Consider the following 24,797-nt stretch of genomic DNA (forward strand, 5'->3'; position numbering starts at 1 on the left):
GCCACCCGGGCCGCACTCACCGTCGCGTCACACTGCGATCCGCCCGCCGCAGGCGGGGCCCGGGCAGCGCAGTGCGCAGGCGCGGGGCGAGCCCCGCCCGGCGGTCGCGCCCGCCCCCCGCTCGTCGGGCCGCGTGCCAGGCTGGAGGCTCGCTCACGGCGCGGGCCGGCCTCCGCTCGTCCCCCCGAGCTCCCCCCGGGCGCAGCGCACGGCCGCGCTCTGCCCCTTCGCCTCTGCACCCGCCGGCCCCGCAGGCCGGGTGGCAGTGTCAGGGTCGCGCGTTTCGAGAAAACTGACCGCGGAGACCTGGCGAGCACCTCTCGCTCCGCGGGACAGCGGGCACCGCGCACCGGCCGCGGGGACAGCCGGGGCAACAGGGCACGCTGCTGGGGTTCCGTGTGAGAGAATTCGCAACGGCATCAGTATTCGGAGATGGGGGGGATGAGTGACAGCAGAAGACACAGCTATAAAACGCTCCCTATCAAATGCAGTTCAGGTGAAATACAAGTAGGGTGAGCAAACACTTTGTTTTCAGCACCTTGAAGAAATGCCTTTGATTCCCTTAAAGCAGCTATTGCCTCAAAACTGGCTCTTGTTCCAAGTCCCTTTCTACCATCCCTTAACAACAATCTTGATGAAGAATGAGTAGCATTTGGACAGAAGAAAAGAAAAACAACAAAAGTAATCATCCAATTGTTGATAGTTTTGTTAATGAGAACTAGTTTACCTTCATATTGGTCAGTTACTTCCATGGACTTGTCATCATTTGTTTCACCTACTGCATTAACCCACCCATCCCTCTCCTCTGATCTCAGATTTCCACCTCCCTCCAAATTTAAATTGGGAAAGAGAACCTACCCTTTTCTCCATCTGAGAGCAGAACAAGTGCTATGAAAACAAAAGGCAATGTCTACACTGAAATTATCTTCAATCACCTGAAAAATAGCAAAGGTAACTCTTGATACTTTTTGAAATACTCTTTCTTTGTAATATTACATATTATTACAATACTTGTAATACTGCCAGAGGCATTCTTATTCTATTAACTGGGAAAAAAAGAGAAGAGCTGAAACTCAAATCTGTGACTTTTGCCTGTTCCCAACTCTTCAGTCATTTCTCCACATCTGAAAATAGAAATCTGCTTACCTAGATTATGGAATATGGCTCAACACAACATACTTTTGTGCAAATACTAAAATTCAGAAATAATACTTAAATACATCAGGCAAGACTTGGGACAGCACGAACAGAACTGCCATAACAAGACTGGGGTAAATGTACATGACATCCTTGGTGTGAAACATAGCTAGCAGCAGAAAATAACTTGTAATATCTAAAGATAGTATACTTTATATGGAAAGATGCAATCTTTTTCCCAGGACGTATAGTAATTCCTCTATTTAAATACTTTGTGAGGAAATTTCAACACTGACAAAAGAGAAAAGCCAATATTAAGATTTCAGCTCTATTGTGAACTAACAAGAGGTAAAAAAGAGATGTATTTTAATTTATGTATTACATCAAACCAATGTACACCAATGCGCGCAGCATGAGGAATAAACAGGAGGAGTTGGAAATCCGTGTTCGGTCGGGGGGCTATGATCTAGTGGCAATTACAGAGACTTGGTGGGACGCCTCGCATGACTGGAATGTGGTCATGGATGGCTATGTCCTGTTCAGGAAAGACAGGCCGCTAAGGAGAGGTGGTGGAGTTGCTCTTTATGTGAGTGAGCAGCTAGAATGTATTGAGTTCTGTCCAGGGGCGGATCAGGAGCGAGTTGAGAGTTTGTGGGTGCGAATTAAGGGGCAGGCTGGCAGGGGTGATACTGTTGTGGGTGTCTATTACAGGCCACCGGATCAGGATGAGGACGGTGATGAGGCCTTCTACAGGCAGCTGAGAGCAGTCTCTCAATTACAGGGTCTGGTTGTCATGGGGGATTTCAACTACCCTGATATTTGCTGGGAGGCCTACTCAGCCAGCCATCCCCAGTCCAGGAGGTTCCTCCAGTGCATTGATGATAACTTTCTGATGCAAATGGTGGATGAGCCAACTAGGAGAGGAGCGCTGCTGGATCTTATCCTTACTAACAAGGACGGTCTGGTTGAAGAGGTGAAGGTTGAGGGCAGCCTTGGTTGTAGTGACCATGAGATGGTAGAGTTCAGGATCTCATGTGGCAGGAACAGAATAGCTAGCAGAATCACAACCCTGGACTTCAGGAGGGCCAACTTTGGCCTTTTCAAGCAATTGCTAGGGGAAATCCCATGGGACAGGGTACTAGAAGGTAAGGGGGCCCAAGATAGTTGGTTAGCATTCAAGGACTGCTTCTTCCGAGCTCAAGATCAGAGCATCCCAACAGGTAGGAAGTCAAGGAAGGGTACCAGGAGACCTGCATGGTTGAACAGGGAACTGCTGGGCAAACTCAAGTGGAAGAAGAGGGTGTACAGATCATGGAAGGAGGGGCTGGCCACTTGGGAGGAATATAAGTCTGTTGTCAGAGGATGTAGGGAGGCAACTAGGAAAGCTAAGGCCTCCTTGGAATTAAACCTTGCAAGAGAGGTCAAGGACAACAGAAAGGGCTTCTTCAAATACATTGCAGGTAAAACCAACACTAGAGGCAATGTAGGCCCACTGATGAATGAGGTGGGGGCCCTGGAGACAGAGGATAAAAAGAAGGCGGAGTTACTGAATGCCTTCTTTGCCTCTGTCTATACTGCTGGAGGCTGTCCTGAGGAGCCCCGGACCCCTGAGGCCCCAGAAGTCAGGATAGAGGAGGAATCTGTCTTGGTAGATGAGGGCTGGGTCAGGGACCAATTAAGCAACCTGGACGTCCATAAATCCATGGGCCCTGATGGGATGCACCCGCGGGTGCTGAGGGAGCTGGCGGAAGTCATTGCTAGGCCACTCTCCATCATCTTTGCTAAGTCGTGGGCAACGGGAGAGGTGCCTGAGGACTGGAGGAAAGCGAATGTCACTCCAGTCTTCAAAAAGGGCAAGAAGGAGGACCCGGGTAACTATAGACCGGTCAGCCTCACCTCCATCCCCGGAAAGGTGATGGAACAACTTGTCCTTGGTGCTGTCTCTAGGCACATCAAAGATAGGGGGATCATTAGGGGCACTCAACACGGCTTCACCAAGGGGAAGTCATGCTCAACCAACTTGATAGCCTTTTATGAGGACGTAACCCGGTGGATAGATGATGGTAAAGCTGTGGATGTGGTCTATCTCGATTTCAGTAAAGCGTTTGACACGGTCTCCCACAGCATCCTCGCAGCTAAACTGAGGAAGTGTGGTCTGGATGATCAGGTAGTGAGGTGGATTGTGAACTGGCTGAAGGAAAGAAGCCAGAGAGTGGTGGTCAATGGGACTGAGTCCAGTTGGAGGCCTGTGTCTAGCGGAGTCCCTCAAGGGTCGGTACTGGGACCAGTACTATTCAATATATTCATTAATGACTTGGATGAGGGAATAGAGTGCACTGTCAGCAAGTTCGTTGATGACACAAAACTGGGAGGAGTGGCTGACACACCGGAAGGCTGCGCAGCCATTCAGAGAGACCTGGACAGGCTGGAGAGTTGGGCGGGGAGAAATTTAATGAAATATAACAAGGGCAAGTGTAGAGTCCTGCATCTGGGCAAGAACAACCCCATGTACCAGTACAAGTTGGGGACAGACCTGTTGGAGAGCAGCGTAGGGGAAAGGGACCTGGGGGTCCTAGTGGACAACAGGATGACCACGAGCCAGCAGTGTGCCCTTGTGGCCAAGAAGGCCAATGGCATCCTGGGGTTAGCAGGTCGAGAGAGGTTCTCCTCCCCCTCTACTCTGCCCTGGTGAGGCCGCATCTGGAATATTGTGTCCAGTTTCTGGGCCCCTCAGTTCAAGAACGACAGGGAACTGCTAGAGAGAGTCCAGCGCAGAGCCACAAAGATGATTAAGGGAGTGGAACATCTCCCTTATGAGGAGAGGCTGAGGGAGCTGGGTCTCTTTAGCTTAGAGAAGAGGAGACTGAGGGGTGACCTCATTAATGTTTATAAATATGTAAAGGGCAAGTGTCATGAGGATGGAGCCAGGCTCTTCTCAGTGACATCCCTTGACAGGACAAGGGGCAATGGGTGCAAGCTGGAACACAGGAGGTTCCGCATAAATATGAGGAAAAACTTCTTTACGGTGAGGGTGACTGAACACTGGAACAGGCTGCCCAGAGAGGTTGTGGAGTCTCCTTCTCTGGAGACATTCAAAACCCGCCTGGACGCGTTCCTGTGTGATATGGTCTAGGCAATCCTGCTCCGGCAGGGGGATTGGACTAGATGATCTTTCGAGGTCCCTTCCAATCCCTAACATTCTGTGATTCTGTGATCACTGGGTGCATTCTCTGGCTGAAAATCATCAGAATGTACCTGGCAGTTCACAGGGAAAGAAATTTAATGGCTGTACTTTAAACAAAACTTTAGAGCACAGTAATCAGATCTCATACTAAAGGTTCTAAGTAGATAACTTGCATGTAAATAAATGTCTTAATCTACACTTCCTTTCTGTTTTTTGAACACCTGTGATGTATCAACTACTCATTCTTCTGGGAAAAAAATACATTCATCTACTCTCTAGGCATAAAGATATTTGCTTCTTTCTCCCATTAAAAATCTTTCCAAACTCTTTGGTTATTTACTTACGTGAAGAAGTTAACTGAGAAAGACTAAAGACCAGCATGAACTGGTAATTTCTTGTACATGTTTATATAGAGTAGAATATGTACACAATGCATAGCTGTAAAACAGAGACCAATTTCCTTGCAGGATGAGATTTTAAAATCTTAAGAAGCACGCACACAGGGTGATGCGGAGGCTTTGATCCGTTTCAGGAATATACACAATTTGGCGTGTGTGTGCATGTAGAAAGTAGACAGAAGTCACTTTTTGACTTCTTTATTTAACAGATACAACATATTTATTGAAATAGAATAGGGAAAATAATTTGATGGGCTTTTAATACTGTTCTTTCACTTGCCATACAAATCAGATTGCTAATTTCTGCAATTTCATCCCAAACATTCTATTTACAGAGGCAGGCTATGTTTAAAATGACAGTTACGAAATAATTATCTTTGTTATCGAAAGACCTGCCAATAAACTCATACAGAGTTATGACTGCATCACTGCTCCCTGGTATGACCACATTTCCAACTTTACTCATCTACATGCGCTTCTATCATCTTCTTCATTACCTTCAATGGCAGTTGCCATTTCTTGTTTCAATACTTGTAAAACAGCTATCAGGTAGATTTTACCTTCTACTTTACTTCATGTTAAGTAATGGAGAAAAGAAAAAGAAAAATATTTCCCAAATATTCTTAATCCTCAAGGAAAAGATCACACAAATTATTTTATTTCAACAGTATAAAAAAAAAAGCTATTTGTTAAAAAATTTGGTAGTAATAAAAGAAACTGCATTTGTCACATTTACATTTTACAATTTGTAGATACCGTTAAAATAGCATGAATACAGGCCATACAATCGATAACTGCAGCAGGAAATAAAACTTTCTCAGAATTTCTTTCTGAGGATTTGTTCTTCCAGAGATTCGGTGCAGACATCTGAACTTTTATTTCATAGTTTAATCTGAGCTAATGATTCTGTTATTATATTAGTCAATCAGTGAAGACGTTCTAATTTAGCCTGTAGTGATTTAAAATTCCCAATAGTAGTCTGCACCATTAGCGTTGGGCTCATAGACTGAAGTTCGACCAAGTAGCAACTAACAGCATCCAAGCAAACATTTGTGAATCGTCGCCTGTAAAGAAAACATAGAATAATAATGAGCTCCTTTTTGTTTCTGTATATTAGAATTCTTCTGATATAGAAAGTGATCATTCTTTGGGTTTTAATGGAAAAACATATCAGCAAGACATCTGTCAGAAAAACTCATTTTTGAAATCTAATGCTTACGACAGGCATAACGGGAAAACAAACGAATCACTACTATGTATCTGATATTAAATATAAATAAAAAAAGATACAGTTAATAGCAATGTGAAATATTTAATATTTAGCTATTATTTTAGATATTAATACAATCAATGTATAAGTTATTAATTTAGATAGCAATTGAAATATCTAAAATTAGTATCACAAATATTTAGGTATTAATATCTTAGTAGATATTAAAATTAGACAACATTCACTGAAGTTCTAGTGAGTTAGTCTTTAAAAAAATCAGCTAATCACAAAAGATCAAAAAAGAGAGAAAAAGCTATATGTAAGCTCTATATGTCAACAGGGGATATTTCTATGTATATTTTCAAGAGAATCAGAAAAAATTATGGTTAAACGAGTAATCAAGACTTTGCCTAGTTCTGCTGCTTGTTTCTGAGACAAGATAGTTCTTACTGAAGTTTGTATAGTCTATTCACAAAAGTTGCCAAAGCTAGGCATTGCATAATATACAGGCAACTAAGCTGAACTTTAGTGTTGAAGAGTGTTTCATCACCAAACTCTTAAAAAGAATCTGGGAAGGTCTGTCCCTGTGTTTAGTCTTCTGTTTTCCAGAATACAAGAACGCAGTGCTTCTACCCTTTCTTCATTAAACAGTTCACGGTTTAATTCACAAAATGCCCGATTCTCATTTTCCCCCACTTTTCCCAGATTCCTTCAAATGTGTCTGTACTACTCCATAAAGTATGTTGCCAAAATTTACCAAATAATCCTCTCAGTGCCTCATGAATCTTCAGTGAAGTGGAGAAAATTGTATTTATTGAAGTAGTTTATAGGGAGGACTCTACAAGTTTCTACCAACTGGTTTTCAATGAGGAGTCTCACTAATCTCTGCTAGGAAAGAAATACTAAATTCACCCCCCAAAAAAGATGAAAAGCTTTGGGGATTGCTGAAGTGCACTGCCTTGGGATATTTTACATCTTTCAATATTTATTTGGATATAGTTGCCTTTCTTACCTCAGAAGTACTCTGCTTGGATCTTGTACATATCCTGATAATAACACATGAATACACTCTAAAAGGTGTAAAGGCTTTCTCATTCTATTCCAAAATGGGTCCTAAAAAAAAGTTTCCAAAATATTAACGAGGCTAATATTAAAGAGAAAAGAAAAAAATAAGTGTGTGTGTGTACACACAAATTGCCAGCTGTGGTAATTATTATTCATTGTTAACAAAAATGTAAGAGAAATGGGAATTCTATCTTAATATAGATTAAGTCTATATTTAAGTATTATTTTGACTTTTGAGTACTAAAACATACATGAATTTAAGTCAGTTTCCCATTACGTAACAGTCTGTAAAGTAATAGATTTTAGGAAGTTCTGAATTCCTTACACTGTAAGGAATCTGAGTAAATAGAAGCAAGTCCATTCTCTTTGTTTTAATTCTGTTTAAGCCTGTTCTACAAACAAAAATTTAAAAATATCACTTCTTATTCTTTATGCCTATTGCATCAATAGATTAGACAAGATGCAGTAATATATCAAGTTTTAATCATTAGCAGGAAACAAACAAAAGTAATATACTCCAGATATGCTGTTCCTTCTGTAACATAACAATTCTAATCCTGTTCAATCCTAAATCTGCTTTAGGTGAAGTAAAAGGATTAACAATTTTCCTCATACTTTAAGATTTAAGTGAACAAAATCAACAGGGAAAAAAAAAGCAGCATTAAAGGCCTCTGAGTAAAAAAAGAGAACAAAAGCTACGAAGTTGATATTTCGATATATCGCACCTTACATTATTTTATGTTTCCCGCTAAAGACAAACCTTGATAGTAATTGAAAACAAAATTTTTATTTTGTTGCTAGTTTCCTTACCCGTGCTTTAAACAACTGGTCATATACTTCAAGCAGCCTTGTCAATGGCACTCCAATTTCTTGCATGGTGTATGTTACAAAACCTACATCCCAGTTCAAAGTGCAGACTTGTTGCTCTAGAAACTGCACTAAAAAATCTGGAGGACAAAAATAATGGGATGTTTAGATTCCAACTTGTTAATGGGAGTCTAGCAAAGAAAGGCATTTGAAAGTGATTTACTCCAACTTTAATTTTCTGTCTTCCACACAGTTAGTACCTTTCTGCTGTGAAGCACATGTAACAGTGTCCCCCAGCCTGCACTGAGGTAAGGATATACAAAATGTCACTACCTCCAAAGACGATATTAAGCTATCAGCAATGCATGACAGCATACTCATACTAAGTACTTTATTACAGTTCTGCCACGGAACTATACTGTTAAGAAAAGTTCATTAACTTTTGTTTCAGCACAAAAGAACATACTATCATTTCATTTGCTAGAATAGCCAGCAACACTACCGCATCTTTTATCACGTTTAAGCATCAGTAACAATCAACAATATGTTGTTCAGCACTAAATAATTCTTTTACAATACTAAAATATTTTCCAGGTTTTTATATAATACCAAGTTGTCAAAACAGGTGAGCATCTCAAAAGCAGAAAGCAGCTCCAAAAACGATCCAGAAATCTCCTGAATTGTTTTTAGAATCTACCCTGCAGACAGCAGTAGACATTTCAAAGGACAGCAGAGAAATGTGGTTGCCTAAAATCTTATTGTATGAATAAATACACATTTTTACTTTGTACTTTGATACAAACAAACTTTACTACCTTCTAAAATGGGATCTGCACAGCCATCCAAAAATAACTGTTGCTGCCTTCTAAGGTTCATTTACTTCCCATTCAGAGGCAAAAACTGTAAACTCTGGTTAAATCCCTAGATAAATTATAGGAAAACCTGCACCTGTAAAAACTCTTTAATGGTTTTGTAATCATACAATTACACCGTGCTTACGAAATAAAAGGCCAATAGGAATTCTGTTCCTACTTTTTGTCCAACCTCCCTCTCCTCAATCCCAATGAGAAAGCACCACAATGCTTTCGTACCTTATTTGCTGTACAAAACTGAAAAGTACTACCCAGCTACTCTCAAGATCAACTCCATCGCTACTGACAGTTGAAATAATTTGTTGCTTCAGCTACAGCGAAAAATTTCACAAATAACTACAGTAATTATGTATCACACGCACGTAATTACGTTATCACAAAATTATCAATATTCTTTCCTTTTAGATTTTAAGAAAAGAGACATTTCTTAGGTTAAAACTTTTTTTTAAGAGGCTAAAAAGAAAGCTGAGACCTATTCACGTAATGCGCATGTTTACTATGCAGGCTAAACAACTTGCCTAAAGGAAAGTAACGAGGTGTGCCAGCATATATTTTTCCAAGCAATACCATCTTCAGACTAAGTGCTTGCATTCTGTCAGCAGGGCTCAGAGACACACCATCGCTCAACTCTGAAAATGAAAAGAAATCATTTAGAGAGAGCTTCAGAAAAAAAGTTCCACATTTATACACAACTACACTGAAGTACTTAAATTTACTACTAACACATCAAAATCTTATGCTATTGTCAGAGCAAAATCAGCACGTGGAAGTGAAAATACAACCTTTTCTGGTGTGTATGCACATATATTTACAGATTCTTGTTTCCTTGAAGTTCCATGCAAATCTGTTTAAAAAAAAACCAAAAACCCCCAAACCCTACCACCACACCCAACAACAACAAACCCACAAAAAAAACAATACCACATAGCTTTTCCCTCAAATCACTGTCAATGTTGTCTGCACAATGGCAACCTCAAGCACAAAATCCAAGAGAAAAAAAAAAACAGGAAGAGAGAGTGAATTACTGAATCATGGTAAAGAGTGAGGCAGATCATCACAGCTGAGTGGCTGCAGAGCTGTGCCCACTACTCTACTTCTCTATAAATGGACAAAACCCTTACACTTCCACTCCTGCAGCCTCCTGCTGAACTCCCTGAAGATTCTTTAATCTTTGTCATGATAAATTTAACATTTTTATTATAATTTCTTAACAGTGAAACCTTCAGACAAAATTTCACAGGTATTCTGAAGTCCATATATAATGGCATCTAAGAACAAGAAGGGATGAAACGACTTCTTAAAAGTTATCTGGAATGTGATTATTCAAGCCATACATGCAATATGCCCCAACATATATGTAAAAATATTTCTTTTCTGTCCTTTAGGCACACAAGCCAAAGGTAATAACATGAATGAATTACTAGTTAACTACGCTTACCAAATATATTACACAATAGTCCAGAAAAGATGCATCTCACTTGGACAGCATATCAGTAGCAGCACACAGTCAGTCTTAAAAGCTTTAATTGTACCATTTTCCAATAGTTCTACCTTGTACCACTCCTAGTCCATTAAGACCTACCTTTCTCAATGATTTCTTGCCAGAGAGTTTGCACCAAGATAGGATCAGAATGACCCGCACAATGTATAATTGCAAGCTTACACTCTGAGAGCTTAAAAGGGTCAGCAAATTCTCCATACAGCTGAAAGAAAAATTAGCAGGCTTTACATTTCAAGTAAGATAAAAAGGAAATTTTTAGAATCAGCTGTTCTTTATTCTGATGGTAGACATCAGACTAGTAAAGTTGCAACTTAAGTAACTGTTGTCGTACACTAAACGATTTTTTTTACTACATTTAGTTTCACTTCTTAAATACAATTGCCAATTTTACATGAAGTTATAATTAATACCATTAATTTTCTAGCAATTTTCCCAATAAATGAAGAAATCTAATCAACTAACTAATGAAGATAAACACATAGAAGAAACGGAAGTACTAAAGACTGAAGGAATATCAAAGTACAGAAAAAGACAGTCTAGAGTAACAGACATTCTGAAACCAGGAACGTCAAACTGCCTATTACTTTTCCTAGTCAGCATAGTATCATTCTTTGCAAAACATTTTTCCCCCCAAATGTGATAAATTGACTTCTGATACAGAGAAATTTTAATCACCTTGGTTATATCCATCAGCTCAGCATCAAGCTGGGAGACTGCATCTTGCACTGAAGAATGATGGGAATACTGCCGTTGTAATGTTTCTTGTATTTGAAGCTGGATCCTTGCAACCTTGTTTAAAAAGAAAAATAAAGTATTTCAAGATTGGTTTAATTTAATCAAAGCTCAAGAATACACCCAGAACTAACCTGAACTTATTTAAATGTAGAAATGTTACTGTCTTACACGTCAGGTCTCCTATCAACTGCATAACTTTGCCATGTCAGGCAGAAAGCACAGAAAACTGTTTCTACAGTTTATGTTTTGTGCAATGTAATAAAAATGTTATGTGCCAATGAGACGAAGTGAAGTAACAGTGAAATAATAATTTACAGTGTAGCTTAGATTAGTATATTTTCTTACTTCCATTTTCTCTTCTAGTTCATGTAGGAATTCACCATCTGCAGCTATAGAGGATATGGCAGTGGAACTTTTGGCACTCAAAATGGCACGTGCAATGTATTCAAGACGCTGCTGAAGAGAAATTTCTGTGCTGCAAAGCAAATATTCAAAATAAAATGAGTACTTAATAGAATACAACTAAGCCTCAAATAATTATAACTCGACTTTGGGAATTAGTATGTCACTTCTGATTTTACTAAATCATGCAGGACATAATCCAACCACGTAACCCCATCTGTGTTGTAGGCTCAGTTGTAGTGTGCTTCTCAATCCACTGCTCCACAATTACACTATTGCATTTTAAAATTCTGTGTAAGAAATGACCACTTAATATATGGTACTTACAACAGGAAATACATTGCAAGCTAATGTATAATACATAAAATAAACTTATTATTTCTTTCCAATAACGGCCTGGATTAACAGCTAATATATTCCATTTGTTTAATTTTTTTTTTTAGCAAACATCCTAGGGCATTGGCCTTTTCTTGTCCTTGGCCTTTTCTTAAAATACCTACACATAAGGTTTTGATTTTTGTTTGTTTTTTTTGCCCAGTTACCTCAAGATATGCAATAGATCACACGTAATCCATACCTATGCAGTTCAGCCAACTTAGCCAAGACTCTGGCTGCATTACTAAAATTCCTGTTCTTTTCAAAGTATCTCCACAGTAAATCCATATAACGGACTTTGTTTTGGTCAATCTTGGTCATTCGCACAAGGTAAGGTTCCAAAAAGGGGGCAGTAACCTGCAAAAGTCATAAAGATAACATTTACATTCTTGCTCTCTCCTCTTTTTTAAAGCATCAGCATTATTACAATTAACTCCTCCAGTTCAGTGGAACCCTCCAACAAATTATTTCATTGTATAGACATGAGCTCACCTGTAACAGTTTGTCTGCCAAGTCAACTTGTATCAACCAGTTGTAAAGTGCAATACTGAAGAGCTCATCTGTTGATCGCTGAGCCAACTTTAGCATTTGTTCAAACTAAGGAAAGAAAAGGCCAAAGCTGTTATTCCAGAAGTGGTTACATTACATCAAGCACTGAATAGGCATGCAACAATACTTAGGTTCACGTCATTTGCATGTCATCACTTCTATGAACACTCTGTACATAAAGAAGGCAATTCATGACAAATATTGACCTTTATCTACTTTGTTAAACTACTGCATAATTTTTTAAAAATAATAAATTATACACCCCTTCAAATCACACTATTATCTGCAGTGCAGTCATTATTTCTTTCTGAGTTTCTTACATGGTGCCCTGCTTCTTCATTGCTTAGCATGTTGGGGTCAGATGACAGCACCGGAGGACCTGGCTTTTTGGGTACACTAGGAGACTGAGGAGCAGCTTTACTTTGATTCACTAACTCTTGAAGGGTGTCAGTGATACACTTGTAGCTGTTTAATCTGTAAATAAAGGAAAAGAAAATAAAAGCCTAACCATTTCCATTGCAACTATCTATGAAGTATTCTTCTCAAATGTTGTTTTTGTATGCCTTTGTAAACACAATTACTAACATTTAAAAAAGGTCACAGATTATTGTCAGCTAGTTGCCACAATCTAGTTTGTTCTCAATCATCTTTCTGACAAATATTTCTGTAATGTTCAGATCACAATGTTTTCTGCATCTATCAGTTTACTCTCTGCTCCAGATTAAGTTGGTGCCATATTAATGATAATCAAGGAGAGCATGCTGGGCAAAAACATCTACATTGTGTCCCTTATTATAAAATGCTTGTTTGTCATTACCCTGCATAACTTCCCCAAAAGAGTTACTTTTCCAGTCACTTGAAATAAAGCACCCAATATAATGGTAATAAGGTATCCTGAAAACTTGCCTCTCTTGAAAAGCTTGGAACCCAGGAACATCCTCTTCTGGTTCTCCATTTTTATAGAAATGAAGGCCAAGACCTTGGGGATCTTTCTTCTCAGCAGCTGTAAGGGAGAGTTCTACTACTCCCTCATAGAAACGCACTAGGAAAAAAACAAAACAAGTATCACCGTTCATTGTATTAAATCTATGACAAAATGGTGAGTAACATGAAACACTTCCCATTTTAGCAAGCAAAAAAAAATAAACCTTATTTACTCTGGTCTGTATCGTATAAAGGTTTATGCCTGTACCTAACCTGTGGGATTATATGCAAGTTTGAAGTTACGTGTTTGTACAGAGGCTGAAATCTTGACTATTACAAGAGTTATACCTACATTTAAATTATGTACTAGCTTCTTCTGCACACAACAGGATTCAGAACCATCTTTCAAACAGCGTATCTGGTATAAAACCTTACCTGCAAAAGTACAGTCATTTATCTTCTGCTTACATACACCCCAACAATTTTCCTAAAAACATTTTTACCACATATATGCAACAAATGAACACGGCAATGTGAAGTAAGTGGAGGAGAATATTTTTATACGGAAGTGGGTTTTTTGATTGGTTGGTGAAATCTAGAAACACTTTAAACAAGAACAGGTTGACGCATATAAATTGTAAGAGTTATTAAGAAACTGTTTATGGTAAAACACTGTAAAATGAACTGAAAGGCAGTAAACAAAACAAACAAACAAAGATGCCACGAAAGGATACTACAGAAACTATTTATCAGAACACGATCAGGGATTGCCTCTTACCTTGTCTATATTGTGCACAAACATTAGCAAGGTCTACTTGATTGCTGATCTTCTGGTACTCTTTTAGTGACTCTCTTAACATCTTCTCTTTTTCCAGTTTGCTTTGAGCCTGTCGAGACCGCTGAAGCAGTTCATTTGCCTAAAGACAAATGATGGAAAAATGTAAATTATTCATACAAACACATCATGAACAGATCGTGGATATTGTTGTAAGGCAAAGAGTTATTATTCCAAACTTTGACGCTGAAACAGCAGAAACAACATCCTCTCAAAAGCACTCTCGTCACTTGATAACACTAAGTTTCCAGAAGGACTGTACAATGGCAGTACAGAGACGGGCTTAAGACTTAAACAACCAACTTGTTTCCCATTCCACCCTTACCAGTTACTTTTTTCAAATTTGAAGAGCTTCAAAGAGTGAAGTTCTTAAACACAATTATCCTTCCATAAATTCCATGAAACTAGGCAACAGGCAGAAAACAAGAGACTATGCTGAGGAAAGACTGGAGTAAGAACAAATTTTATCAACATCAAGACAACAGTTTTAATAGACATCACATTGGAGATGGAGACCCTATGAACACTACAAATAACTGCAAATGCTTCAAACCAGAGCTTGCATAATTTTCAGCATTAATCAACTACAAGACACAAACATGCACATGACCTGCCTTCATTAGTTCTTGTGCTCCTGAAACTACTTGAGCATAATGATTTACAACCTGCCCAACTTATCTCATTCAAACATGTTCTGAAGTTGTGTTTTGGTGCTGTAAAATCTGGAAGTGCGCTTACCTTGGAACACACAGCATCATCAGTGCTATAAAGAAGAGGACAGATATCTTGCAAATGGGCAATGATGCCATTCACAGCAGCATTATCTCTGATATAACAGTTTATGAGAGACGCAATGAGTGCTCCAGTCAACTCTCTGTCTCTAATCACCAAGTCTTTGAAAGCAGTAATCTTTAGATGTTCTTGAAGTTCCTGAAGATAGAATTTTATTAGTTTACGAAAGTTTTTACTTCATTCTGTTTAGAAAAGTCAATGTTACAGCAGCAAAATTGAATGTTTCCAGTAAATAAAAACATACAAAACTCCAATGACTGAAGCGCACAGCACAGAAATACATTCTTTAAAATACACACTATATAGCAAAATGGAAATAAGAAAGCAAGCCCTATCAATGAAGGCACTAGACCCCTGGATGCCAAAGCACAGTGAGAACTCCTCTTAGGGAAGATGGCAGAGCAAGTATGCTGTGTGTCACTTCTGTTTCAGATCTCTGCGACTAAGAAAGGAACGAACAGTTCCCCCTACTTCACAGGGCACTGTCAGAATGCACACCCTATAAAATTAGTTATGTCAGTTTTTAATAATGGGAACCATCTGAGTACTGTCACAGATGAAAAAAATAACAGATGCATAAAAAGGAGGAATTTAAAAACTTTGAGGTCTGTACTCTTTATGCTTTTTTATATTAAATTATATTGAAGGTTATTAATTTTTAAAAATTATTAAGAATATTTGCTCACATAGAGTTGCCAGTAGTGTCTATGTAGTGTCTGTGGATGATCACTAACAACACAAAAAATACTATTACAAAAACTCTAAAACTACTGAAGACAGAGGAAAAGATTCTATTTAACTCGTCCAACACAAGAGAAAAGCTGCCTGTGTTAGAAATCATACTAACTTCCCAAAGCAACAGTGTGAAGAGTTACAGCTTCTGTGCATTTGTAAAATTTAAAAATTGTTCTTTATATCGACAAATAATACAACTTCTCAAATCACCTTTTTTCCTATCAAGTGCTAAGACAGAATGCCTAGTATTCAAATTAATAGCTTCTTCAAGGGCTGGATGCAAATTCAACATTAGCAAAGGGTACACAGCAGTAGCACCCATAGTTCTGTAAGTTTCCTTCTTTACAAACAAGGAGAGGCTGAAAGAACTGGGATTGTTTAGCCTGCAGAAGGGAAGGCTCAGGGGTTAGTGTGTGGGATCTTACTAATATTTATGGGAAGGTGTAAACAAGGCAGAGCCAGAATTTTCTCAGTGGTGCCCAGTGACAGGACATGATGCAAGGGCCAAAAGCTGAAGCAAAGGAAATTACACCTGAACATAAAGAAAATCTTTTTTACTCTGAAGGTGGTTGAACACTGAAATGGGCTGCCCAGAGAGGCTGTCGAGTCTCCACCTTTGGAGATTAAAAACCTTACTGGACACAGTCGTGGGCAACCTGCTCTAGTTGATCCTGCTTTGAGCAGAGGGGGCAGATAATCTCCAGAGGTCCCTTCCAAACTCTACTGTTCTGTGGTACATTCTGGACCCCTACTTACACAAAAGTGCAAGGGTTTGAGACTCTACAACCCTACTGCTCTCCACTGTTAAAACTTTACCAACACTGAAGCAAACAGTGAATTCCTCTCAGCTGAAGAACACTGGTCTATTCTTTTCAGCACATACCACAGAATGTGCATAAGGTGAAAACACAGTAATTTGTAAAACCAGACTCATTATTAACTGTCAATAAAAGTAAAATAAAATCTATTGTTAGTGACACTTCCAATTTGCTAAAATTGGGTGATGAGGTCAATACTACACATCAGTCTCTTAAAAATAAACACTTGCAACCTGAATAAAAATCTGTATGTGGTTTAAACTTCCTGATAAGTTTCTCAATGAAATAAAGTAATACTCCTTCGGGAATATTTAGGTAGCAAAAGAAATTCAGACGTTAAATACAAACAAATTAAAATAATACGATTCCGACCATACCTTCTGAAGCTCACCTACGACGACACTGAATTGGTGTTCACACAGCAACTTCCATAAAGCCAATGCCTGGCAGGTTTTGCGAACAAGCTCCTGGATGCCTTGAAGTGAGTTCTTCTCAGTTAGCTGTGCCTCAGCTGAAAAAGCAAAGAGATTGACAATAAGTAACAGTTCTACATGTTTCAAATTAGTATGCAAATTTTTGAGGTTTTACAATAACAATCTCCTTAAATTTCTGATTTTTTTTCCCTGTTTCCCTCTTGATTAATGCTGTTTATCTCTCTTTGGAGGAAAGTGCCATGTTAACATTTCCCCAAAACAAATACCATCTGTTAACATTCATTTCAAACTGTGCAACATAGACAGAGTACTTTCTGAAAAAGAAGTATGGCTTCATGTAAGTGCACAGGATTTACATATCAGTCTTAAATTTTTGCTTGTTTTTTCATAAATACTTATTATAAATGTATATAAGATTAACATAAAAGAAATAAAAATAAAACCATACATATTCCTTTTTGTTTGATTACCTGTATTTGCTCTTAGAAAGAACAATTACAATTACCACTTTGGTCAACACTGTCTACACTATCTTTAAAGGAACAACTACTCTGAAAACTAGTAACATTTAAATCTGGTAAGATGTATTATATTCACTGAAACAACAATACGGACATACTTATTACATGGGTGGAATGTAACTGCAACAATGTATGACTGTACTTTTGAGTGCTTACAGTTCAGAAATGTGGTAACAATAATTATATTGTGTCATTTAGCAATCCAGAAGGGTTTATGGGCTTTGGAATGCATAAAAATGAAAAATAAAATTATTAAATGCCTATCAATTCCTATGCAATGACTTTAAAAAAAAAAATTACGTTCACACTATTTAAAGCAAGCACTACAATAAAAGAAGTAGAAATTAAAACCTAGGATTATACCCACATGGACCACAACCATCTCCCATTCTGTATACACATCAGCAACACTTCCCAACTTGCCTGCAAGTGCTGGGCAAAAGCTACACTAAAAGAGCACATGAGTTCAAATGGGCTGTGTGACAGGCCTCTTATTTCTAAACAAGGTTTTGTAGACATTTCAGTGACTGTAACTTTGGCCACTTGCATTACAGTATTTCTTTTTAATAGGACAACATACTCACTTGTCTCACAAACAAATTGCTTAACAATTGCTATCTTGAAAATATAAATGGGTGTGCAGCTACTAAGTGTTGTAACGAGGAGATGAAACAATCTTGTAAGATACAGAAAATATTAGGAAGAAAAAAAAAGGAGACAAGTGTGCAAAGAAACCTCATTTAGTATTTCAAGATTGTCTGAATGGGGAAAATAGGATAAAGAGGATACACATCTACACAGAATTGAAATTTAATTCTTTGTATGAGAGAGAGAAGTTTAAAAGTGCTTTAAAGTTCAAACACTTTTTTTTAATCTTAATAAATTAAAAGATACAACTTGTGTTTTGCAGTGGCTCAAGACTACTACATGTTACTGTGCTGAAACCTAGATTCTCTTCACAGAGAGATATTCTCCTTTGTGGACTGCTTTAATTAGTTGCAATATTAAAGCTTTCAATATCAAACTGAAAGGTAACATCTGCAGCATGCAACAAATGAAGTGTCTTGCTACAGTCAATGTAAAGGCTAGAATGTTTATCTGGATTTGAGTTTTCATTCTCAGTATATACTCTGTCTCTAGTCCAGTCATACGTAAATGATTTTTTCGTATCAGTGTCACTGCAGAAGCACTCTCACTGATGGAACACTATGATATGGTACGGAATCAAAAGCAAGGTGCTAGCAAAGTTAGTTTCCAAACTACAGTGCTTTTTCGGAAGAACTTATTACTGAGTATGGCATACTGATTAATGTCAAATTTATATGGAAAAAAAGCGGTTTTATTAAGAGGTTTTAACAAGAAAAGTGAGAAAGGCAACATCCAAATGCACCATTCCCTGATACTTCCTGTTCAAAAGTAATTACATACCATGATATTTCCTCTGGAGTTCTTGCTGGACTTGCTGAGAACTTCCACCATCAGGCCGCATGAAACCCAGGAGTCTCTGTTGCAGATTGGCTGGTGCGCTGAAACTGCAATTCCAAAGTAAAAAGAGATGTTAACATGATTACAAACACTGAGTCTTTTAAAGATTAAATCTAACAACTCATTTTTAGCGTCTAAATAGTTGAAGCTGGAGATCATACATACACTTCAACTCAACACAGATACACATGGTATAATTTTCCAAGAGCTGAACATTAAACATCACTAGTAAATTTAACACAATGAATAATACCTTGGGTTTCCAAGGGCTCCTACTGTAGCAAACTGTGAATTTCTATCCAGAAACTCTTGTAAACCTTTTAGTTCTTGTAGTACACATTCCAGCACATGGGATGGAACACTGCTTTCTACCTGCAAAAGAGAGGATGCTTCTTTACAGAAAGCTTAGCTTCCAAACTTTTTTCCAAAAAACTTACAATTTTAAGCTAAAGCCACTAAAAAAGACAAACACAAAGAGGGTATAACAAATAAATAGCATAATAGTAATGCTATCACTAGAATGCATTATTATACCACTCTCATTGAGGAGGGGGGCACACATGTGAAGAGGCAGTAGTCCTCTGAAGATATACAGTATTCAAGATGCTACTTTTTTTGCCCCTCTGATAGACAAATCAGCTGTGTTTTACTATTTCCAACTCTGAACTAAAACAATGATTGAGCATTGCTAAGACACAGGGTATAACTGCCAAGGTCTTCCAGAGTCTTGCAGTTACCTTATAACTGGAGAAGGAAAGCTCATGTAGCAGTTAATTTGCATTGCTGAAATTACTCAGTTCACGATTCTATTAACATCCACAGTCATGGACAAAAAGTGAAACAGCAAGATGTTAGTCAGGAAGATGCTGGAAATTTTTTTATGTCCTTACATAACTGCAATGTTTATCCTAACACATTAAAGCATTTTATTTTTTCGTCTTTGTCTGGAGGGGGTATGCAGAAATGAAGGAAGTGCAATCACTAACATGGAAAGAACTGGCCATTGCCAGTTAAGAACAGAAAGCGAATTACAGTTAGGTTTCTTAAAAAGTAACATTCAAAATAGCAGATTAAAAAGATTTAAAACCTACAATTACTCCTCAGTTAAGAGTGCAGCCCTTAAGAAAACATTCAAATGACAATGTTTTTTTTCCGTATCAGTTTACAATTGGGAACAGAAGTGTAACAGGGCTTAAGACATATACTATAAGGAACTTCTAAAAATACAAAATACTCTTTTACATACTGCAACAACTTCTCGATTGCCACTTTTGAAAACTCTCTCCACAACGATACTGCCATCCCAAATATTTCTGCAACACAAAACAGTACTGTGTTAAAAGCCAAGTAATTTAAGCAAGTATTTTTACAAGTCATCTATGTATAGTTTCTTAAGAATTTCAAATTTTAAAACTTTAATCAAATGAAGTTTAACAGTCTCAAATACTTTAAATATAGGCCAACATTATTCTCTGGAAATATAGTGTAGGCAAACATTGTCATAACAAAAATTTCTTTCCCAATCAGCATACAGAGAGATGACCAACGTATGAAGAGCTCTGTACTTGCTTGGGGTGCTTAGTAACACAGGACTCAACATCCAAGTAACAGAATCCTCTTTAATCTTGCTTCATGGCTCTGATTTTAGCATTCTGTTCAAAGCTTCCTAAGAGAAAAGACTTCAAGCCAGGACTTTGATCCTGTAAGTCCTTCTGCATTTCTGTTTCATCCTTTAGTAGGAGCTGGGAACAGCTCATAGCTTTGTAAAACAAAACCACAGTTTTCAGGGTTGTGCATATACACTGGATTGCAGGATCAGTGTCTAAGCAACTTCCCTGTCCTAGTCATTCACTGACTAATAGAGCTGTACAGAGAACGTATTATATCTAGGGGTACTTCATAAACACAACATAAAAACGCACTTTACTTTTCAAATGTAAATGCTACTAAGATGGAATTCACCACCTACAAGCATTAGGGGAAAGAAAAGCTATGAAACAAATTGAGTGACAAGATCTCTTTTTACACAAACACCTCACCCTATAATCCGAGCAAAGTATATGCAGATGCCATTGTGTCTTCCAGAAAATACTATCTCGGGACCCATCATTCCGCTAATGGATGTACCAGGGTGAGACATGGAATTCCCAGAAGGAAACATGGGAGTTGACATACTAGGAGGCTGTAAACCTAGCGTAAAAGTAGGTAAATATTACTCATTTGAATGCAAATAAAAAAGTCTAGTTGAAAAAAAATTTCTTCAGCAAAGGAAAAGAAGGCATTACCTTGCCCAGGTGTTGTCAAAAAGCTAAGATTAGGATATTGACTATCAACTGTCAAGGGGGAACCTAAAAGGTAAAAGAAGGAAAGGTAAGTTTGTTAAAAACAAACAAATAAATAAAAAAAACAAAACAAAACAAAATATAACACATAAAATTCCTGTGCAAAAGCCGCAAAATTGTTAAATCACATTCTCTAAAGTTAGAACCATTCCAACAGCTTTTATTTATAGTTAAATACCAAACTGCACTCATTTCTTATCAACCCAACACTCCATTAGTGAAACAAATGGATACGCTTCCTTCAAGAGCGGTTATTAAGCACTTTTTTTTTTCCAGCATTCACGTGTTATTTATTGCACACCATCTGTTCCCTGCATTGAATATAATACTGTCCATACACTTTTTCTTGTTCTTCAGCTTCTGACTGCTCCCATTCCTGATGGGGGCACCTATTCTCAAAGCACTCACTTTCAGTCATTTAGACATTTTCAAAGAATATTAATTTTACCTTCAAAGCACTCAACTGAAAGAAACTGGTATTATTATTACTCTTAGTTTTTTACACAGGACAGTTGGCCAAACACTACAGCAACACTGTTAACTTGGAACATTCAGTTTGAGACCGTCTACAGCCTGAGATTCAGCTGTGAATACTCAACTCTTCTGCAAATTAAGTCTGAATACCTAACTTAAGATCCCAAAATGCAAGGAACATGTGTGGTCATCTACAAAAATGTCCATGTACCACCAGCATATATGATGATATATCACAGAAAGGGCAAGAAATCTGGCATTCTGTAAATCTGGCTTTTATCAAAGAATCAGTCCTTCTTGCCTTACTCACTACAGTTCTCCCAACTTGGCAACACTCAACAGTGCAAAGGGTAGCAAAGTCCTTCACGAAACACTGCCAATGCATTCTCAGAGCACATTCTCCTGTGTTCCAAGCAAAGCCCAAACTTGCAGAAAAGCAACATGCGAATGCATGACTAGGCTTTCAACAGTGAGAAAAAGAGGGAACTAAGCTAAAGGTGCCTGGCCTCTTAATGCTAACAGTATTGTAATGTAGTTTCACATGCAACATTTCAAGGTGCTTTAATCAATTTCTGTCAGCACTGTCTGACCCACCACACGGGACATCCACAATATCAGAAGCTTAATTTCACATGACAGTTCTCTACCCTTTGAGCAAACAGAGTATGTAGTAGCAGAAGAATGGTGCCATCTTTCACCTGGACCTGTCACTGAAGTAAAATGGAAACATGTGCTTTGATACTAGGTTTAAAAGACGCATAAATGACAGCAAATGATAAAAATATCCGAACATTTAGACTTGGGAAAAATACATTTACTTCTAAAAGGAGTCACCTTATTGATAACAGAGCTTCCTGTCATTTCTCCCACACCTTACTTTCATTCTCAGTCTGCTCCTAGCACCTGTTTTCCCCATAGCTGCTGTCCTCTCTAACCCAGATTTAATTTTCTTATGCCTTGCCTCAGCTCCTGCCCACGTTGCTATTGTTCCACACCATCAGGCTTGGAAAGCGATGCCATTGATGCATTAAAAATAGCTACTTTTCTTAGTGTTTTAATACTAGTTAACAATTCTGAAAAAGAAGGTCAACTGTGTTTTCAAAACTTCATCCCAGTTCAGCACACCTTTCTCCAATACTTATGAATTTGGATGTATGTCAAAAACGGTACTGAAATGGAATTTCTTTGCATTCCAGGCAATCAAGTTCTTTCCCCAAGTCTGATGTGTAAAATTGAATGCTACACGTCAGACAAGAGTAAAGGATTTTGGAAATTAAATAGTTCCTGATAAAAAAAAATATTTAGTTTAATTCAATAATTCAGAGTTCCAAATTCAGGATTATGAATTTATTTTTTAAAAACTCTTAAGATCTGGAACTGAGTAACACATATCAAGGGACAACTTCCTGAAGCAACTGTAGAAATCTAAGTGAATCTGAGTAATACAGAACAGCCTCCACTCCAATAAGCATCAAGTTCTGAGGATAAAGAATAGGCCCTATTCTAATTTTTAAGTGGCACTGACGACCTAAGCAGAAATCAAATGTTGAAACTAGAGCTTTCACAGGGAGAAATCACTCCAAACAACTAATCCATTTCTTGATCAAAATTTTTCTTTTCTTCTCATAAGCAGTATCCACAGAGGTACAACAATGACATTGTAAGACGATATTCTACTATAGCCACACAACAACGAACTAATCTTTTTAAAGTTTGAACTACAGTATTGATAAATTGTTCTCTGGCTGCTGAAGTGTGGCAGCAACAAATGTAGACCTTCTTCCCATAATCTTACCAGATTATATGCAACATCCAGATATAGTTTGAGATCACATCATCCTCTCACTAAATCAAAAAAATCACTCAAGAAAAATGGAAAAACTCTCTAATTAATTAGCCAGTGAGTAAAAAATCAAAGGCTATTTCAGACAAAAAGAACACTGGTACTTGAGAGAAGACAAAATACAAGGAAAAAAAAAAAACTGTCCAAAACCATTAAATGCTTGCTATTTACCGGCAGGAATGGGAGAACCCAAAATAGGTCCAACGTTGCTTGGAGGAGGCAGAGCTGACGGAAATCTCATTTGTGCTTCTCCACCATACCTGAAGTTTACATGCAAAGACAAAAATTCCTCACACTACATACACAGTCCATTTCATTTTCATGTCTTTGAGAATTAAGAGCAATTTTGGGGTTCTTTTAAAATGGGGAATAAAAAAAATAGCATAACTTTTCAGAAATATTTGTGACTGTATGATACTTTCGGCAGAAGAAAAGAACACTAACTGAATATGTTACATATGCATTAACACGTGCAATTGCAAAGATACGTTAGATGAACAACTATTTTTTTTGTGGATGTTCTAAGTTCTGTGGTGATATGATATGATCAAACTTTAAAGAGAAAGTTACCAATTCTCAAAATCAGGCTCATACTTTATCTTTTTAAGGATTGCCTGTACAAAGAAGTGGAAAGGAGGACACAATTGAGATGACCCATGCTATCCTTCTATTGTCCACAAGTAATTTCTATCAATCTCTCTCCTATAGTGCTATATGAACACTTTGTTATGTCTTCCCTTGCTAATATCCATCTCTTCAGTTATTATCCACATTTTCTCTCAGATCTTGTAATGTAATTGAGTTTAACAAGGAGAAACTATTCACAGCCTACTGAGAATAGCTGACTTGATCTAACACCTGCACAAGTTTTGGAAAAGAACAAGCAAGCTTTTGGGAACATAACACTTGAACTCTAGTGCAAACATAGAGTCAAAGCTGCACATTTTATCATCACTCTCAACAATTGTATCTTAGCAAAACCCCTTTTTTCCTCCAGACTACATGCCCTGTGAGGACAGAGATCCGTAATATACCAACTTGTTTAACGCAGCTAATTAAAATATACATATCTGCAGCATACCAAGAATATGTAGTACCTAAGATACACAGATGACAAATTAATCCTCCAGAGTAGAAGCCCATACTTCCTCACTCAATTTGTAGTGGAAAAAAAACAAACCAACCAACCAACCAAAAAATCAACATCTATAACCAAGAGCCATCAGGCTCTGAACAGGGTAAGTTAATTTGAGTATAAATCTCCTTGGTGCAATGGTGAACAGCATAAATAACTACAATATGTTAAGAAAAAAAAACAAACAAAACCAAAACCCCTTCAGAAAAAAAAAAAATTGTCTG

At 37.9% G+C, this 24,797-nt stretch overlaps 1 protein-coding gene across 2 annotated transcripts in view; it reads right to left on the reverse strand.

Moving 5' to 3' along the window:
* Positions 1 to 5,349: 5,349 nt before the first annotated feature.
* Positions 5,350 to 24,797, reverse strand: part of NUP155 (nucleoporin 155) — a 35,013-nt gene continuing 15,565 nt past the window's right edge. Inside the window, exons 16-36 of one of the 2 annotated variants that reach the window (XM_068422573.1) lie at positions 23,610 to 23,698; positions 22,243 to 22,305; positions 21,065 to 21,127; positions 20,819 to 20,969; positions 20,026 to 20,092; positions 19,033 to 19,151; positions 18,723 to 18,826; positions 16,717 to 16,850; positions 14,733 to 14,924; positions 13,938 to 14,076; positions 13,142 to 13,277; positions 12,556 to 12,709; positions 12,179 to 12,283; positions 11,889 to 12,043; positions 11,255 to 11,384; positions 10,850 to 10,963; positions 10,256 to 10,376; positions 9,192 to 9,302; positions 7,805 to 7,941; positions 6,942 to 7,042; positions 5,350 to 5,783 (exon numbers count right to left, since the gene is read on the reverse strand). In XM_068422573.1, coding sequence (XP_068278674.1) covers positions 5,645 to 5,783; positions 6,942 to 7,042; positions 7,805 to 7,941; positions 9,192 to 9,302; positions 10,256 to 10,376; positions 10,850 to 10,963; positions 11,255 to 11,384; positions 11,889 to 12,043; positions 12,179 to 12,283; positions 12,556 to 12,709; positions 13,142 to 13,277; positions 13,938 to 14,076; positions 14,733 to 14,924; positions 16,717 to 16,850; positions 18,723 to 18,826; positions 19,033 to 19,151; positions 20,026 to 20,092; positions 20,819 to 20,969; positions 21,065 to 21,127; positions 22,243 to 22,305; positions 23,610 to 23,698 — 2,524 coding nt within the window. In that variant the 3' untranslated portion in view covers positions 5,350 to 5,644. The remainder of the gene's footprint in view (positions 5,784 to 6,941; positions 7,043 to 7,804; positions 7,942 to 9,191; positions 9,303 to 10,255; positions 10,377 to 10,849; positions 10,964 to 11,254; positions 11,385 to 11,888; positions 12,044 to 12,178; positions 12,284 to 12,555; positions 12,710 to 13,141; positions 13,278 to 13,937; positions 14,077 to 14,732; positions 14,925 to 16,716; positions 16,851 to 18,722; positions 18,827 to 19,032; positions 19,152 to 20,025; positions 20,093 to 20,818; positions 20,970 to 21,064; positions 21,128 to 22,242; positions 22,306 to 23,609; positions 23,699 to 24,797) is intronic. The other variant, XM_068422574.1, reaches the window with a different exon arrangement.

The sequence above is a fragment of the Nyctibius grandis genome, chromosome Z (assembly GCF_013368605.1).
Source record: "Nyctibius grandis isolate bNycGra1 chromosome Z, bNycGra1.pri, whole genome shotgun sequence".
NCBI lineage: Eukaryota > Metazoa > Chordata > Aves > Nyctibiiformes > Nyctibiidae > Nyctibius > Nyctibius grandis.